Source organism: Aulonocara stuartgranti, assembly GCF_965226115.1.
Source record: "Aulonocara stuartgranti genome assembly, chromosome: 4".
Taxonomy (NCBI): Eukaryota; Metazoa; Chordata; class Actinopteri; order Cichliformes; family Cichlidae; genus Aulonocara; species Aulonocara stuartgranti.
In genome coordinates this window covers 5,825,434-5,842,348 of record NC_138942.1, presented here as the reverse complement: position 1 = coordinate 5,842,348, position 16,915 = coordinate 5,825,434, and the positions used below count along the sequence as shown (strand labels likewise).

Below are 16,915 nucleotides of genomic sequence, written 5' to 3'. Positions count from 1 at the left end.
AATTGGTGATTCTAAATTGGCTGTCTCTCTGTGTTAGACCTGCTGCAGATTGTTGACCTGTTCAAGAATGTTTCCTGCCTCTTGCACAATGGCAGCTGGGATAGGCTCCAGCCAATCCATGACCTGAATTAGACAGGAGGAAGAAAACGGATGGAGGACTTGTTGCTGGATCCTAGTTTCTGTCCTTCTGCATTAAAGTTTGTGGAATCAAACATATATACAGTATATGACTCTGTGGTTTCAGGAAATGAATTGAATGAGATTTGTTGGTTTAACTGAATTTTGTATGAACTGGATTTAGATTTGGGGGTGTCGAAAAAAGCTGTTTAATATCAGTCAAAGTCTGATATAAGTGATATCCCTGTGTCCTGAAATAGCTTCTCCTGCCTTTTGACTTTATGGTTATGTGAAGGTATTTTGAAAGGAAGTCCAGGAACAGTGAATGCAGCATTAGTCCTATGCAGACAGGGCAGAGAGGTGATAAAAAGCCTGCAGACAGAGATATATCCAACCTTGTTAATACTTTTTTGACCCGTTTGTCTCCTTGAAACTTTCTCCGTGGGCTTCCAGAAGCCTCACAGAGAATGCCTTCATTAGGACATGAAATAATTCTGCCATAATTAGCCTGGCTCCGGCCAGGACACACACTCATGTCGATCACTGCCAAGGAAACTCATAAATGGGTATTCCCTGACTCATCCTGACAGTATAACTTCAGAGGAAGCGCAGTCAAAACATTTCTCCAAATTGTTTGAACCTGAGATCTACAGAAAGTGTTCAGTGATGAAAGCCTTCAGTCATTTTCTTCTTTGCCAGAAAAATCCCCTTGCAGACGATGCTGTGTACCCTGTTTCAACTGGGAACACTTTGAATGGTTTTATTCTTGTAGGTGCTGGTGAACTGTCTTTCTGGAAAGGATCAAGTTAGCCAAAAAAGTGACACAGCACTTTTTTGACTGCAATAAATGATATTTTGAGCTTCTTTGTTTCTTTATATGACATCAGGATAACGGCAAAACATCAGTGCACTGGCAAAACATTCAGCTGGAAAGTAGTAATGTTACCTGTTAGATGGAACTAATGCAGAGGCTTTTTTCATTTCCCCTCACACTATCACAGAAAGGAATATAAATATTTGCAGAAGACTTAAAGTTGGCTGATCGGGATGTCGTAATCAGGAAGCAAGTTGATGGTGGTGAGATTTAGGATTGTCTAACTTTCATGTTCAAAATAATAAAACAGTGTTGTCACACATAAGGGGATTTTACTTGTTTATATCTGCCCAAATTCAGCTTTTTTATTTTAAATTTACATGTTGTCGTACAAAGGTAGTTAACTAATTTTCTTTATTAAAGTTGTAGAAGTGGAGGACAATGATAGAAACACTTTGTCAAGATGAATTTCACATTAGTGTGTTCTTTTAGTCTATAATGACTCTTGAATAGATTTCCATGAAACATGTGCCATTTGCTATATTCACAACTTTAAAGACAAAAATATGGAATATGGGAAAGCTATGTATTGTATATTCATCGTTTGAAAAACCTTCTTCTTTAAAAATAAATAAATGGTTGCATCATGATTACTGTTGTAAAATTTAAATTATCCAACACTTTTTTAAGGGTGTTATACCTGCAAGAATGCTAAAAATAGGTCATTTCTGTCTGTTGGAACATGGATGCTAAGTAATGTTATGTTATGATAATATCTGATATAGATAAAAACATTAAGAGGTCTGGGATGTACCTGTGTGCCAAGTTTAGTTGCTCAACTCTTTTGCATAGGAAGAGTTTTTGGACGGGCAGCATCATGTAATTGCAGGATTGATGGTCATCTCCAAAGTGAGTTGTGCACATTTATGTATGTGCAGTCACTTCATTAAATCCTCTTTATTGCATGTTTTTCCTTACATGGAAACAGGATCTGCCCAGATCTAAAGGTACAATAAGATTACACAGACAGAAGATTTGGTTTGAAAATACATGGAAAACGCAAGAACTTTACATGATTATCAGTAAATTGTAGGTTAGATGTGTAGGCATTTGCTGCACTTTCTCAGCTTCATTACTGTGATGCACAAACTCTTTTTCACCTCACACGTCATTCAATTGTTAAATCATAACCATAAAAACTAAAATGCATTAAATGTTTCTTTTTTAAATGTTTGTTTCTGTCTCAGGAGTTTGGAAAGAGCTACTGTTCTCCAGCAAATCAGCTGTGAACTCCCTGCTCTATAACAGTCCCATTTAAATAAAGCTGCATATGTGTGTCTCTGTGTGTGTTCTTTAGAGACTCCTCTGACCCTGGCAGTGCAGTGTGAGCCAGGTGGAGGAGAGGCCATCCGGGTCCTGGTGGATGGAGGAGCTCATATTGACTTCCGTGCCAAAGATGGACTCACACCGCTACACAAGGCTGTTCGAGGCCACCACCATACAGCCCTGCTGGTAAACATTTGCATATGTTGGAGTCCTTTCATACTGCTATCTGCCTGTGGAAAGTGATGATTTTGCATGTATTATGTAACAAAAAGAGAAAAAACATCAACCTAGAACAGGGTGTATATCTTGCAAGATGGATATTTGCCCTGAAAGTGACACTGTATTCTCTTCATTTGCGTTGCTGTATATCTAAACAAGCTAAAGCCCGAACAAAAAGACCCTCCCACTCAGCGATCCACACCCACCCACACACAATATGCAAACAAATAACTCTATTATTTGATTCAGCCAGAGAGAAAGAGAGGCGTTAACATCCAGATTGCCTGGTTTTGACACATTTACATTTTAGGCGTTTATCCAGATTTTCAGCTCTCAAATTGCTGAGAATACAGGTAGCTGTAGACGAGAACCTCATTGGGGGAGATAATTGCAAGCGTTAACATTGTTAGAGCCTATGTTTTCCACAAAGGAAAGAAACTCTGCTAAACTGCACAAAGGTTTACATCAGACTCTGATTGAATACATCATTTTCCCCAGCCTGGGGTGTAACGTGACCTCTCTGAACCCCCAGCTATGAGTTTCCATCCTGATTTGAATTCTATGAATATTCCTCAACTTGAATTAGGAAACTATCATCAAGATATATTTTTTCCTTCCTACTGTACTATTGTTTTACTTGATGAAGGTTTTAAAGGTTCTACATTCTATATATTTAACTAGTTGGAGCAAGTTTTGGCTCAAAATACAGTGCAGATTGCCAATTCTTCCATGATAAAAATGGACTAGTTTCGTGTCTTGAAAAGAAATAAGCTGCCTACGCCCTCTCAAGAAGAAAACAAGGCAGAATGACTTTAGTTACGTATTGTAACCTCAGATTTAAGTGTAAGTGTAGCCCTTTAAGAAGCATCAACTGGGAATAGGTGTTTGAACAGAAATTGAGCCAAAAATAATAATAAGAAAAAAACTCCTGTAGGATCTTTTAAGTTACACAAAGCACAATGTTTTCATTAAAACTGTGTGACATGAGGGTTTCTATACGATAATAAATCTCTCTCAATTAAGATAAACAGCGTGGCCCTGATTTAACTCCATACACGGAGACGGATAACTTTCTTAGCAGCAGTTATGCTATTGGCCCACTTCAGCACAACAACTTCCTTGTTCGGATTCCCCATGTGACTCTACAGACCAATCAGAAGCCAGGAAGTCCTAGACTTAGGTAGATGTGGGAAAACCAATGAGGTGGAGTCAACACATTATTATTATTGTTTTGAAAGGTGTATATGTAAACATTCAAACATGTAAATGCCCAAAACACATAAACACTAAATATAAATGGAAATGTGTATATAATTAGCATAAACATGTGCACCATTAATGAAATGCTAATAAAGGAAGGAGCTAAGACACAGTTGTATGTTTTTATAGTTCGCAGTTTAATCTTTGGTTATTTTTAAGAGTGACTTTGAAGTTTAGTTTTTATTATTTTAAACGAATGTAGAAGTTTTTAATATTAGTTTTTGCTTTTCTTATTACAATATTAAGGTAATTTTTATAATAAGATTTCTGAGTTCTGAAAGCTAATATTATTCATGCAGAGCACTTTATTTTGACAATGCACACTTGCACAAATGCTTCCTCGTGCTATTTCTGTTCATAAATTTGACATAAATCTTGACAGATTACTAAAACTAGTTTAGTAAGTATTCAATATATAGTTTTAGTCTTGCAGTAACTTTTATTAAAGTCTGTGTTCTTTGGTTTCAAATTGGTCTGCATTTCTACATTTCGATATGAGGCTGTGGACAGTCATGGTTCCAGTTTGTTGGTGATCTAGGTAAACCAAACCAACCAAACTCTATCAGTATCATGACATAAATAATCTGACAGCAGCAGCAGCAACAACAGTCCTATAAATAAATAAAACATTAATCCATAAATGGAGGAAACCATGTTTATTTTGGAGTCAATGCCAAAAACCAAGTCGATCATTTATGAAGTGTTGTGTAAACTGTAAACATTACTGTATATGTTCTCCTAGCCTGATATGAATGCTAACAAGTCAATTACTGCTGTGCTGAATCTGTCTTGGCTTATTTCTCCTCTTCTTCTTTTTTCTTCTTTCTTTTTTCACTCCCAGAAAGATGATGAGAGGCTTTCACTGATATCGTTAGGTTCAGACAGAATCACGCAACCATTCAGGAAGTCAGGCCTCTCGTACTGTCACTGCAAACTTGGCACATTTCTCTAGTTTGCCCTCAGTCCCCAAGAACTTGCCTGCCTTTCCCGGTGGCCTCTCTGTCTTTGCGTTCACCATCATTACATTAGCTACATTAGCCACACAACATGCTAGGGGTAAGGATTTTCTTTTTTTGTTGTTGTTGCACAGTGAAAATCAAGAATTACAGTACTCCACTCCAGTTCTCAGTCTTCAGTAGCTCAGATACAGGGAGCGCATAAGGACTCTTGCGTTCACTCTTGCAGCCAACAACTGAACATTTGGTGTGCAACGCCTATGGCTGAGACATTTTAAAGTTAAAGCTGGCAGAAGCTACTCTGGGGACTAAATAAAAATGGCGGACTGTGAAGGAATTGCTGATTTTAAAAAGGCATGTCCGCTCGTCAGCCAGGAGCAGTGCTTATCCTGTTCTGATGCCAAAATCACTGAAAGTGACTGCGAAGAAAACAGGCACCGGTGGTCTCTCTGTGTTGGTGCAAAAAAGGAACGAAGGAAAACACAGAAACAAAAGACAACAACAACAAATGTCCTCTTACATGGGAATCTGTATCAAATCATTTGCTTCTTAGAGACAGTGCATGGTTGATGAGAATCTATCATTCAAACTGGCTTTCAAATCTTTTATAGATTCAGATAGTGTCTCCAAACATTTTTTTATATGTACGCTAGACTTTCTAGTGTTTCTTATCTTATCCGTTATCGACCAAGTGTGTAACATTTCGTAAATGAGGTTTTTTTTATTTTTCTAAAGTTAGTTTTTGGCATTTAAAAGACTGACGTTAATTAATTTTTAATATAATTATGTTCTTCTGGACGCAAACAAAGTGGAAATAGCTTTGGGTCTAGTGGATTATTTTCAAACATGTCCCCTTTAAATCATTGCTATTTATCTTAGTAATTTATCTTTATCATTACTGTCAGAGTTTAACAAAGGCTTCAGCATGAGGGTTTTTTTTCTTTTGTGCCATCATACAGGTTCTGCTCTCTCTGGGGGCGTCCCCAGATTATAAGGACCGGCGAGGGCTGACGCCTCTTTACCACACTGTGCTGACAGGGGGCGACACCTCCTGCTGCGAAACAATGCTTTACCATCACGCCAAACTGGGCATCAGGGACGAGAACGGCTGGGATGAAACACATCAGGTAAACACTTTTTAAAAAAAATAAGTCACCTCAAGCAAATCTAGGACAAAATAAATACAGTTAATCTCCTGTGTTTTCAATAAAAGCGAAAACACCAAATCAACTGTAAAACTTTCTGTTTGAGGATCCTTGAAACAAACTCTTTCACTCTAATGAGGTCAGTGGCCTGATTTACATCTATTTGGGAGCTGAGATGTGAAAGCACCAGAAAAAGGCGTCTGGACTTTCGGAGCTCATGTTCTTGTTGTTCATATTGCAGAAGTACGCCACATCACTTTTTGTAATGTACCAGTCTACTCTGTGTTCCAGTGTGTGTCTGCGTCAAAACCCATTCATGCCATGAAACACTTCACCTTTCACATCACATCCTACCCATCCTGCTTCAGTGGCCTCATGTAACAGCTGTGAAGTGGACAGGGAAGGCCGCGAGGAAAAATGAAGGTATCAGCTTGTTCATCTCAGTGTGTTCACTGCGTAAGCATCTGTCTCCTCGGCTCTATTTGTCAGACAGGGACTCCAAAAGAAACCGTTGGTGTGTGTGCGTTAAGTATGATTTGACTCATAAATTCAACACTATTAAGATTTTTGGACGAGGCCACTAAAAGAAGCTGCATTTTATTTCATGTCTGACAGATTGAAGATTGTTCTGTTTCATTTGGGTGCAGGGTAATTTCACATTAAGTCAGCCCGCCTCTAGCAATCAGCTGTTACTTTTCCATAATAACTGTTGTACATTCAATGAGAGGATGCTAAACCATGAATATTTTGTGATATAACGGGGATAAATTTTGCACTCTTTAGTTTGCTATATTTGTCAGTATATTTGAATACTCAAAATTTCATTAATAGAGGAAAGATCCTCATAACGTTTTCTGGGCCAAAACACAAAAAACTGCAACCAAATTGATTTTACATTCACTTCAAGTTCCACAATATCAACCCTAAATCTCATTTTATTAATCATGACTGAGCGTCAGCATCATGGGATATATTATAGAGACAGAAAGACATCAAAAACTGCACCATTTCGATTTCTGTCATGTAGAGTGTGAAGTTTATAGAGCTTAAATGTGGTTAAATGTAAAAGTGGTTTAAGAAATGAGGGATTAAGCATTGTGAGCCCTGTGTACTCCAGGAGACTGTAACTCGAGCAATTTTAATAATATGAGGGCAAAATTTTGCATGTCAGTATTAAATGCATTGAGGTTTTTTTTTAACACCATGTTTTCTGTTTTGAGTGTATAGCGTGCTATAGGTCAGCCTGGCAGTTTTTCCTGACTTTTAACTTTTTTTTTTTAACTTTTATAACAATGAAAAAAATGAACCACATCACTGATAAATTAACTCATGTCAATTATTCGGTTAATAATAGCTCAGTGAGTCTGCAGCAGTCGCAGCAGCATGACTGAACGGGGCACTGAATTTGGAGCGTAAGGGCCTATGCAAACCACACTTAAGGAAATACCCCTCACCCCTCTCTTTGGAGCCAAAAAGAAGAAATTCATGAGGTCACAAGGCTGTCTTTAAAGCACAATTTTACTTGAAAATAGCAAAACAAATGGAAATGTGTTCAGCTGTGACTCAGCTGTCCTGGTTTGCGTTGAGTACATTAATATATTTACGCACCTTCAGAAAATCTCTCTCCTGTTTTGTACACTTTGCCGTCGAAGACAAATATTCTTGCATTTCTATAACTGTGGCTTCATTTCTCTATAATGATGAGATAACAGTTAATGATATGCTTGAATTTTAAATTTAGCCTGTAAAGGTGGCCCACTGTTATTTGTATAGGATCATCTGTAACAGTGCTATGTACAGAAAAGTGCCCTATAAGAACCAGTGGTTTGACCATAAATTAAACAAAAATTAAAAATTAATTAACATTACAAGCAAATAAAAAAATCTGAAGAGATAAAATAACCTAGCTTAGGGCTATGATATGTAATAGCTGCAAGATAAATGAGTGGGTTATTTATTTGTATAATAAGTGAAAAATGTTTAAAGCATGTTTGAGACACAGTTGATATTTCAGGCAAAAACGATTTAAAAAGCTTTGACTTCAAGATCAGTGAAGTACATGGATTCTATTATATTATTATATTAAATAAAACAGTTATTCAAAATACTGTGACTTACATCACATGTACTTTAACATGTTGACTTTTTTCTCACTTTAAATTAAAAAAATAAGTAAATCACGTGGGTCATTGTGTCTGCGTGTATAATGCTGCTCGTTTTTCTAGCAATGACTTTATTACTGTCATACTGTATTGTGTATATTTGTATTGTCAGTGTTTTATTGCCCCTGAGTTTGGAGGTTGTGTTAATTAAATTTGGTGTTACTGCCACCTTTGGCCATCGTCTCCTCTTCACCCTTGCTTGCCCCCCCGTCTCTCTTTTCTCTCTATTAAACAACCACATAAATCTTTCCTCTTTGACGCCTTGCTTTTGCTCTTTCTTTCGGTCTTACTACCAAACTGTTTTCATTCTCAGGCCTGTCAGAATGGTAACTCCCAGCATCTGGAGCACCTCCTATTCTACGGGGCGGATTCTTCCTCCCAGAATGCCTCTGGAAACACTGCCTTGCACATCTGTGCTTTATACAATAAGGTATTTCACAGAGTACAAATCAAGTATCGCCTTCCCCCGACTGTACCGAAATTTGATGCAATGATCTTTAAAACTGTGTTTTTAAAAAAGATCAACCTGCTTTTGTTTTCATCAACAAACTAAGTAAAAGCAATGATGCCACAGGGGAATGCCAGTAGAGAATCCTGCCCTTTGTATTGCACTTGCATTAAAGATACGTTAATCAATGCTGTTTGTTACAGGAAAGCTGTGCACGAATTCTGCTCTACCGGGGAGCAAATAAAGACACAAAGAATAACAGCGGGCAAACCCCCTTTCAGGTAAATGCTGAGTGTCTGGCTGGGTAATTATGCATGGTGTGGTTTATTGTCTTATTAACTTAGCATAGCATAAAGTATAAAGTGCTAGTGCCTAATTTCACTTCAGGCCAGCACTGTGCTGCAGTGCATACAGATGTCTCAGGTGTTGGAAATGCACGTGACCCCTAAATATGGATATATATATATATATATATATATATAAGCTCCAGAAAAGGGAAAACAGCTAATTCAGAAAAGATGTTTCTGTAACACTCGAACACACAAAGAACATGAAAGAAAACATGGAAGAAACATTTTATACTAGTAAAAGCAACAGAACGGTAATAATTTGAGCAAACTGTCTATTTACCTTTGACTTGCACAAGATAAAACCATCATAGATACCTAAGAAAATTACTCCCAAAGGAAAACAAAATATAATTTTAAATTTTATGCATCAGAGATATAGTTTTTATGTAATGATTTTCTATTAATTCTATTTAATAAATAATTATTTATTTTAATTTTATTTACTTTATCAATTTTCATTCTATAATTTTTTTTTAATTAATATTGCTAATTTCCAATTCCAATATAGTTTCATCTAGTGCTCTGCTTAAGTAGCTTTGCATGATTCATTGTTCAAAAGCATCCTTATTTATCCCACACTAACTTTTAGTACATGCTTAAAACTATAAGATCCCAGGTAGAAACTATTTTTCAGTTTTATTAAGTAATGTGTTGTGCAGACACTGTTATAATTATTAAACTAAGATATTAAGATATTAATTTTACTTAAATTTCCAGGGAAAACACCACCAAAGCTCCTTTGTGCTTAAATATGACTTTTTCTCTGTTATTATGATAATGATGCGTCACTACTGTGCATTCACACTTCATATCAGAAAATGTGTCGTTAATGAGAGCACGTCACTGAAGAAAGAGGATGGAAAATGCCCTTCATTTACTTAGACTTATAAATAATAATAAATAAAGTGTTCAATAATTTTTTTCCCTATACTTCTGAAATATCATTATATAATTTTGAGGCTATATTGCTCATCCTAATTAGAGTTATCTTAAACATAAGGAGTGTGTGTGTGTGTGTGTGTGTGTGTGTGTGTGTGTGTGTGTGTGTGTGTGTGTGTGTGTGTGCGCGCGTTTTGTTCATCAGGTGGCTGTTATGTCTGGCCATTTTGAGCTGGGAGAAATAATCAAAAACCACAGAGCCACAGATGTGGGTAAGTGCTATAACTGATGTCTGGTCTCAGATTTGTTCTGCAAGGTGTTTTTCTTAAGCTAACACAACACACAGGCTCTCTTACTTAACCTTAAATCAGCAGGACTTCTTTCAGCAGCAAGGGCCAATAACAATTTAAATACAAAGAAGTAGCATGTGGATGGAGAGTGTAAAGAAACATGCATCACGGTTTGTAGGATGATATGAAAAGAAGAATGAAATCTCTTCTGTCTCCCCTAGTCCCCTTTGTGGAGTCTCCAAAGTACGCCCCCCAGAGGCGGGAGAGCTCCCGGACGCTGACAATACCTCCTCATCCCTTCCTCAGAGCCAACAGCGACAGCAGCATGAACCTTCCAGACTGGATGGCAGTGCCCAACGCCCCGGGCACCAACATCGTCTCTGTGCAGGTGTCTGTGTTTGTCTCTGTGTGAGGAGGTCAGAGTTCAAATTATCGACACAGGAAACACCTATGGGTCGATTTTGTAACCTTTTCGTTTTTCAGAGAGATTTTTACTGGATGTTTTACTCGTTTTAATTAGAAAGCTCAGATTATTATTATTATTTTTTTTTACCAACAATGGAGACAGCAGCTGATAAAACAGCCGTATCTCAAAGCTTAAAACATTTTAGCAACTTGTGTTGTTGAAATGAATGATGCAAAGCACACAGCAAGCATTTCTAAGTGCACAAGTGCATCAAACATAGTTTAATCCATCAGAGCTAGTATTTTTTCTGCTCCATTCTGCAGGGTTGGTCATGGGATGTGGAGCTTGTTGTCTAATTGGAAGGGGATTTATATATGGGTTCTTTAAACTTACTGCTTGCCTGCAAAACACCCATTTCCAACATGATGGAACATGTGCACAATATAACGCAGGGGATGACCTTTATCAACCTCTAGTGGTGAATACTGCTAATTGCAGGGCCTTATCTTCTCACATTTTATATAGTATGTGCTTTGGAGCAGAAGATTAATCACCAGTTCTTATTGTTATCCTCTTTAGGTTTACAGCCCAGAAAAATGTTAAATGTCATTAAAGTAGGTCATATTTGAGATTTCTCACCTTTCCTTCTCTGACCGACAGGGCTACAAGCATACAGGAACCCTGCGGAGCTCCAGCAGTCCCAGGGGGGCACGGACACGCTCTCCTTCCCGTGGGAGGATCGGAGACAAAGAGGACCGGAGCAGGCAGAGTCGGAGACAGGGGTGAGTGGAGGAGTCGGAGGACAAAGTGCTGTTAAACAGGAGCTTTGTTTCCACTTCCTGCAGATTCAGATGGATCAATCGAAGTGCTTTTGAGGCTTTTGTGCTGGGTGACAGATGTTAAACTCTTTTAAGTGGATTATGTGAGTCACGTTCTTAAAGAGCCATGAAAGGAGTTGAATATGGTTCATTTGGTGTAGTATTGTTAGTATTTGTTAGTATTCTCTGAAAATGGAAACTAAGAGTCATTCAGATCAATAATAATTCTGATAATTCAGCCAATTCTTAATTTTTATGTTAAAGAACAAAGTCACACTCAACAGAAATCACACAATGTTTAGGGAACGTTTATAACAGCTCCCTGAAAAGTCATAGAAATAAACACGTAAACTAAACAGTTCAATGGTGACTTTTTCTTTCTTTCTGTAAAACAAAGTAGCTAATTTCTCAAAATAATTTAAGTCACTTGAGTCCCAGAAAGTTTCATTTGATGTACCAAGGGCTCAGTCAGCAGCTCAGTCCTGGACATAAAATGCTACAGAGGTTCCTGAACCTTAAACTGCAGTTTCAAATCCTCCTCCCCTCTCAGGCCTGGCCCAGCCACCACCACGGTTCAAACTGCGGGACAGCGAAGACGCCTGTACAGCGCCGTCCCAGGACGTGTTTTTATAGCCACTCGATCACATTCTGCACAGGGGGAGAGAGAAATCAGCTTCAACAAGGGGGACAGGGTCAAAGGTGAGTGTAACTCCATTTTCACATCATGTGAAGGTTTGTGTGGCAGACAGTCAAAACATTTTGTCTTCCATGTCAACTCAAAGTTAGTGATGCTGTTTCTCACCTGGTACTTGACACAAAGAGACTGTAAGAAAGCACAAGCTCCACAAGAGGTATCTTTAATAGGCGCACAAGAAAAGCACATTTAAGACATGAAAAGCAACACTGCAGAAACCATTTAACGTAACATGATGTCACATGAGCTCATTTTACTGGAAATCTCTGGGAGTCTGGCATAGCCCCAAAAGTTCCTTCTAATATATAAGCTGCTGACTGTAAGGCTTTAACAAGATCAGAGGTGACAGCTTTTACATTAACATTATTTAGCTAACTGATGACGGATGGCAGATGATGCATCCATCAGAGTATTAGCGGAACCTAATATACTACTGCCTAATCAAGGTTTTATTGATATGTATAACATGCCAAACAAATGACTACAAATACATTCATCAAGGCACAGAACAACACAAGCAAGTTCAATATTTGTTCTTCTTTCAGCTTTTCAGCTTTTGTTATTTGCATCCAGCTTATGTTGCACGGCTTGCAGGATCCAAACAAAACAAAAAAAAAGTGGCTACAGTGGCTAAAAATGTGTGTCAGGCTACAGAGTTGGGATTACAGTATCAGCCCTTTGATATCCACTGTAGCTGGGAGTTGGTGAGCGTTCTCAACCAAACTACAGATGGATCTTGAGAAAACAGAGACTTTGAAATGGATGGAACTCCACAACCTTTGGAGAAAAATGAGACATTCACTACAGTCAGGAGGAGCCATCCTCTGGTGACAGTGAAGAAGCCTGAGTTGCTCAGACTAGAATACCTGGAGAACTTTCAGCTGTCGTCCATTAAGGACAATGAATGACTGTAGATAATTTTACTGCAGTCTAGGGCTGCCACGATTAGTCGACTAGTCACGATTATGTCGACTATTAAAATCGTCGACGACTAATTTAATAGTCGACGCATCGTTTGAAGCTTTGTAAGATCACAAAGGACGCAGGAATGAGTACCGGTAGTAGGATTTAAGAGTGTAATAACGGACTGAAACAGAAGATGGCAGCACTGCATGTACAAGGATGCCAGCTGCCGTTAAACCCCGAAGAAGAAGAAGCTGTGTCCCAGAATTCATAGCGCAGCCCAGCGCAGTTGTCAACAATGGCGGCAGCTAGTTAGTTTTAACTTTACTCTTATTATTCTTTCTGGGTCACAAAATAAACGTTTAACATATTTTCAGGCGAGAATGTAGCTGTGTAAACCTCAAATATCTGCTCAGTTTATCAAGACACCGCATATTTTCAAAAGCGCTCCGACGTTTTCGGAGATGTCTGTTACCCACTAGCTCGTTAGCTAGGCGGGGGCAAGGCTAACTAGAGCCGTGAGAACACCGGACTCCCGGCAAATCGTTTTCAAACCCACCGCTGTCTTTTGCTAGTCAGGTTAAACATATATATAAGTCACTTAGATAACTTAAAAATGTTATTGTTTGGCTTTCTTTAGTATTTTATTTGTTCCTGAGTAAATCGGTTTGGCTGAGATTAAAGTTATAGTTTTTGCACAGCTAAAACTGTCAAGCAGACAGCTGATTATCAGAAGTGTGAGACGCTGGGGAATATACTCCGGTGTCCTGTTATATTTTAGAAAGCAAGGAGTTTATTAAACTTCACCGAAACAATCTGCAAATTTCATTAAAAATTAATAAACTACCATCTTGTCTTTATTTTTAGTTAGCACAAACACTTCAAGCTGTAAGCTAATGATAGTTATATAAGACCAGATGCTGCTGGTGCAATAAGCTGTACGCTGTACGTCCAATGGATGATGATCTGATTAGTCGACTAATCGCAAAAATAATCGGTGACTAGTCGACTATCAAAATAATCGTTTGTGGCAGCCCTACTGCAGTCCACCCAAACTTTAAACCGAGATCAAAGTGTTAGAGACATGCAAAAAATATCCATGTTGAAACAGCGGGGGCTACATTTAAGTATTACTCTGAACCAGCGGCCCCCAACTTATTTTGCTACACGGACCAGTATAATGTCAGACAATATCTTCACGGATCGGCCTTTGATGTGTTGCGGATAAATACAACAAAAAAAAAAATGATATGGCTAACACAAAAACTGTGGTATTTTGTAAATATAATAATAAATGCGAATTCACTGTGTAATTGTGTAACTTCATTAGCAGCGCCCTCCTGACAATGTGCCAACAACATTGAGAGTAACATCCTCCCCTCAGCCCTTTAACGCTCCCTGGACGCTATGGTAACATGTAAATATTTCTTTCAAAATAAGACACACAACTACAAAGACCCAGGGAGTTAACGATAAAAACCCTGAAAACCATAAACCTCACACCCGAGCTTTAACTTGTGCGGCCCGGTACCAAACGACTCACGGATCAGCCCGGGGGTTGGGGACCACTGCTTTAAACTATTACATAAACCTAACCAAGTCAGTTTAATGATAATTAAGTTAATTTTAAACGATTGAATTGTTTAAATAAAACAAATGAAGTGTAAAAATCTGTCAGGTTTATGACTCAAACTGTGTCTGTGGTGTGACGGGTGATACGATTCACTCCCCCGGTAACCCTTCCATCCTCCAAATGTGGACTTTTTTGACCTTTAAAAGTCAAAAATAATAAGTTCATATACTTGAACATGCACAGACAGATTCATGAACAACACCAGATTCATGTCCAGAAACACAAATTGATAGATTTAAGGGCGTGACTGTTTCGTGAACTGCCGTGAAACCTTCAAGGACTGCCTGACAAAGAGCTCGATAGCGTGTTGCAGCAAAGACAAAATCTGCGGCTGGCGAATGCAATGCTCCGACTTTGCCCAGAGATGAGCTCATTTCCTCATCAAAGTATGGCTTTATAAATAACTGCTTATAAGTGTTTTTTGCTTTGAGCCGTGAGTGTTTTATAAATGAGGGCCCTGCTGTAAAGGCAGCTTCTCTGTCTCGTGGGCCAAATCCAAATCCAGTCCACAGTGTCGTCAGATGAGTTTGTTAGATGGTCATGTCCTGACATGAGTGTAAGGTCTCTATATATGTTTGTATTTAATGTCTGCAGGTATGAATATGTGTGTGTTTGTGAGTGAGTCTAAGGTGTCGCCAGGTATGTATGTCTTGGTGAGTATGTAGGAGGTTTGCATGTCCACGTGTGTGTCCACATTTATTTTTTTTCCGTCTGTACTTGTTGTCTTTTTGTGTGCGTTCATTTCTCATCGATGTGTCTGTGTGTGTTTGTGTTGGTTGTGTCACCTTTTTTTTCTTAACATATTTCTCTTCCCTGTCCCCGTCTTTAGTACTGAGTGTTGGCGAGGGCGGTTACTGGGAGGGGACGGTCAGAGGTCGCACGGGATGGTTTCCCTCTGACTGTGTGGAGGAAGTGATGCTTCGAAGCCAAGACAACCGATCAGGTGAGGACGACCAGCTGTGGCGCACACTCACAAATGCACAGGAGGAAAAAAGTGCTGAGAAAACATTTCAGTTTTGCATTTACCCTCTCTGAGTATACAGCTTATTTGTATTTGAAACCTTTGTTTTGTGATCCGTTACTAGATCAAAAACTTATGGTGTTGAATTTTAAGGGTGGTTTGTAGAACATTTAGCATCATAAGCATGGGATTTTTCAATTTTAGGGCTATTTTTAGATTATTGGTAAATATGAATCATCACATGCATCATATGGTCTCCGTTTGTGTTTTCCATCCTGTTTTATTTTGAAGGTTAGTTCCTCAAGCAGTTGCTTCCGTCTTTTCTTCTTTTTTCCAACATCGATAGAATCTTTTTGAGTTCAGCCTGTGCCTTATATTCTGTGTATTTAGTCTGTTTGTTCCCTTCTTGTCTTGTCACCTTTGTATGCTCGCTCCCTGCCATTGTTAAAGTAACCACATTAACATTTAGCTCAAAGCACCACCATCTGCAGATTGACAGAGAGTCCGCTTACAATTCCTTAGTTCTTGTTTAACACTTTCTTCTTATACACCATATCCTATTTTAAGTGGTAAATAAAATGTTTTTTTTCTTTCACCTTATGCAAGACCAGCTCAATTTTTCACTTTGACTATAATCACCAATGTGATAGACATGCTTTTTTAGGGAAATATTCAATATAGTTAAAGAAGAACTAAGAGACCACAAAACGCAACAGCTAACACTATCAGCATGTAGTGGTAAGTATGATATGTAGTAGATATGGTTCCCATCTTCACCTTTGTTTATCATGCTTATGCTGTGCTGATTTATTTTAATGGTAATGACATTTAATTGTTATACAAGACACAATTAACAAGATCCACATTAACACCACAAAATAACAAAGGTGTATAAAACATGAGCAGAGAGAATGACATTACAGTAATCTTATCAAGAGGTGACCAGGAAGTGAAGCACAGAACATGTGGACTGGACAGTTAGCTATAGAAACATGTTTTAGCATGCTAACATTTATTGATTAACAATTCATACGACTGGATGCTCTAGTTAAACAGGTATGTGGGAAGTATGTCAAAAAATGACTTAAAAATTTGACTCTGACCTTGAAATGATGATCAGACAAACAACACACTGGTTAACAGGATTTATCAAAGTGTGAATAAAAAATATTCCTTCAAGTAAAGAGGTCGGTCAAACTTTTTTACTTTCTTTCTTTTCTGTTTCTGCCTATATGAGCTCAACCAATTTGACAAGTCTTGTAGCAAAAGTGAAAGATTTTCCAAGTATTTGTTTTATCTTGAACCCAGCCTCCTGGTCAAAAGTCAGTATTAGTCCCTAACACAGATTTTTGTCACTGTTTTACTGTACAGAACTACAAATGACATTTCAGGACACTTACATGAGTGTTTTTTTAGATGACAGGAAACAAATGACTACTTAAAAATTAAAGCAGACTTTTTTCCTGCCACACACTGTATGTATGATGTATTGGTATATGCCTATATTAGCGTGGTCAAAGTTTTAAGAGTTGAG

At 38.2% G+C, this 16,915-nt stretch overlaps 1 protein-coding gene across 1 annotated transcript in view; it reads left to right on the top strand.

Moving 5' to 3' along the window:
* The window catches only part of shank1 (SH3 and multiple ankyrin repeat domains 1), a 103,568-nt gene that overhangs the window by 52,713 nt on the left and 33,940 nt on the right, over window positions 1-16,915 (top strand). Inside the window, exons 6-15 of the mRNA XM_082531918.1 lie at window positions 2,289-2,443; window positions 5,652-5,819; window positions 8,313-8,429; window positions 8,651-8,728; window positions 9,882-9,948; window positions 10,188-10,354; window positions 11,033-11,154; window positions 11,741-11,889; window positions 15,015-15,059; window positions 15,250-15,363. Of these exons, the coding sequence (XP_082388044.1) occupies window positions 2,289-2,443; window positions 5,652-5,819; window positions 8,313-8,429; window positions 8,651-8,728; window positions 9,882-9,948; window positions 10,188-10,354; window positions 11,033-11,154; window positions 11,741-11,889; window positions 15,015-15,059; window positions 15,250-15,363 (1,182 nt within the window). The remainder of the gene's footprint in view (window positions 1-2,288; window positions 2,444-5,651; window positions 5,820-8,312; window positions 8,430-8,650; window positions 8,729-9,881; window positions 9,949-10,187; window positions 10,355-11,032; window positions 11,155-11,740; window positions 11,890-15,014; window positions 15,060-15,249; window positions 15,364-16,915) is intronic.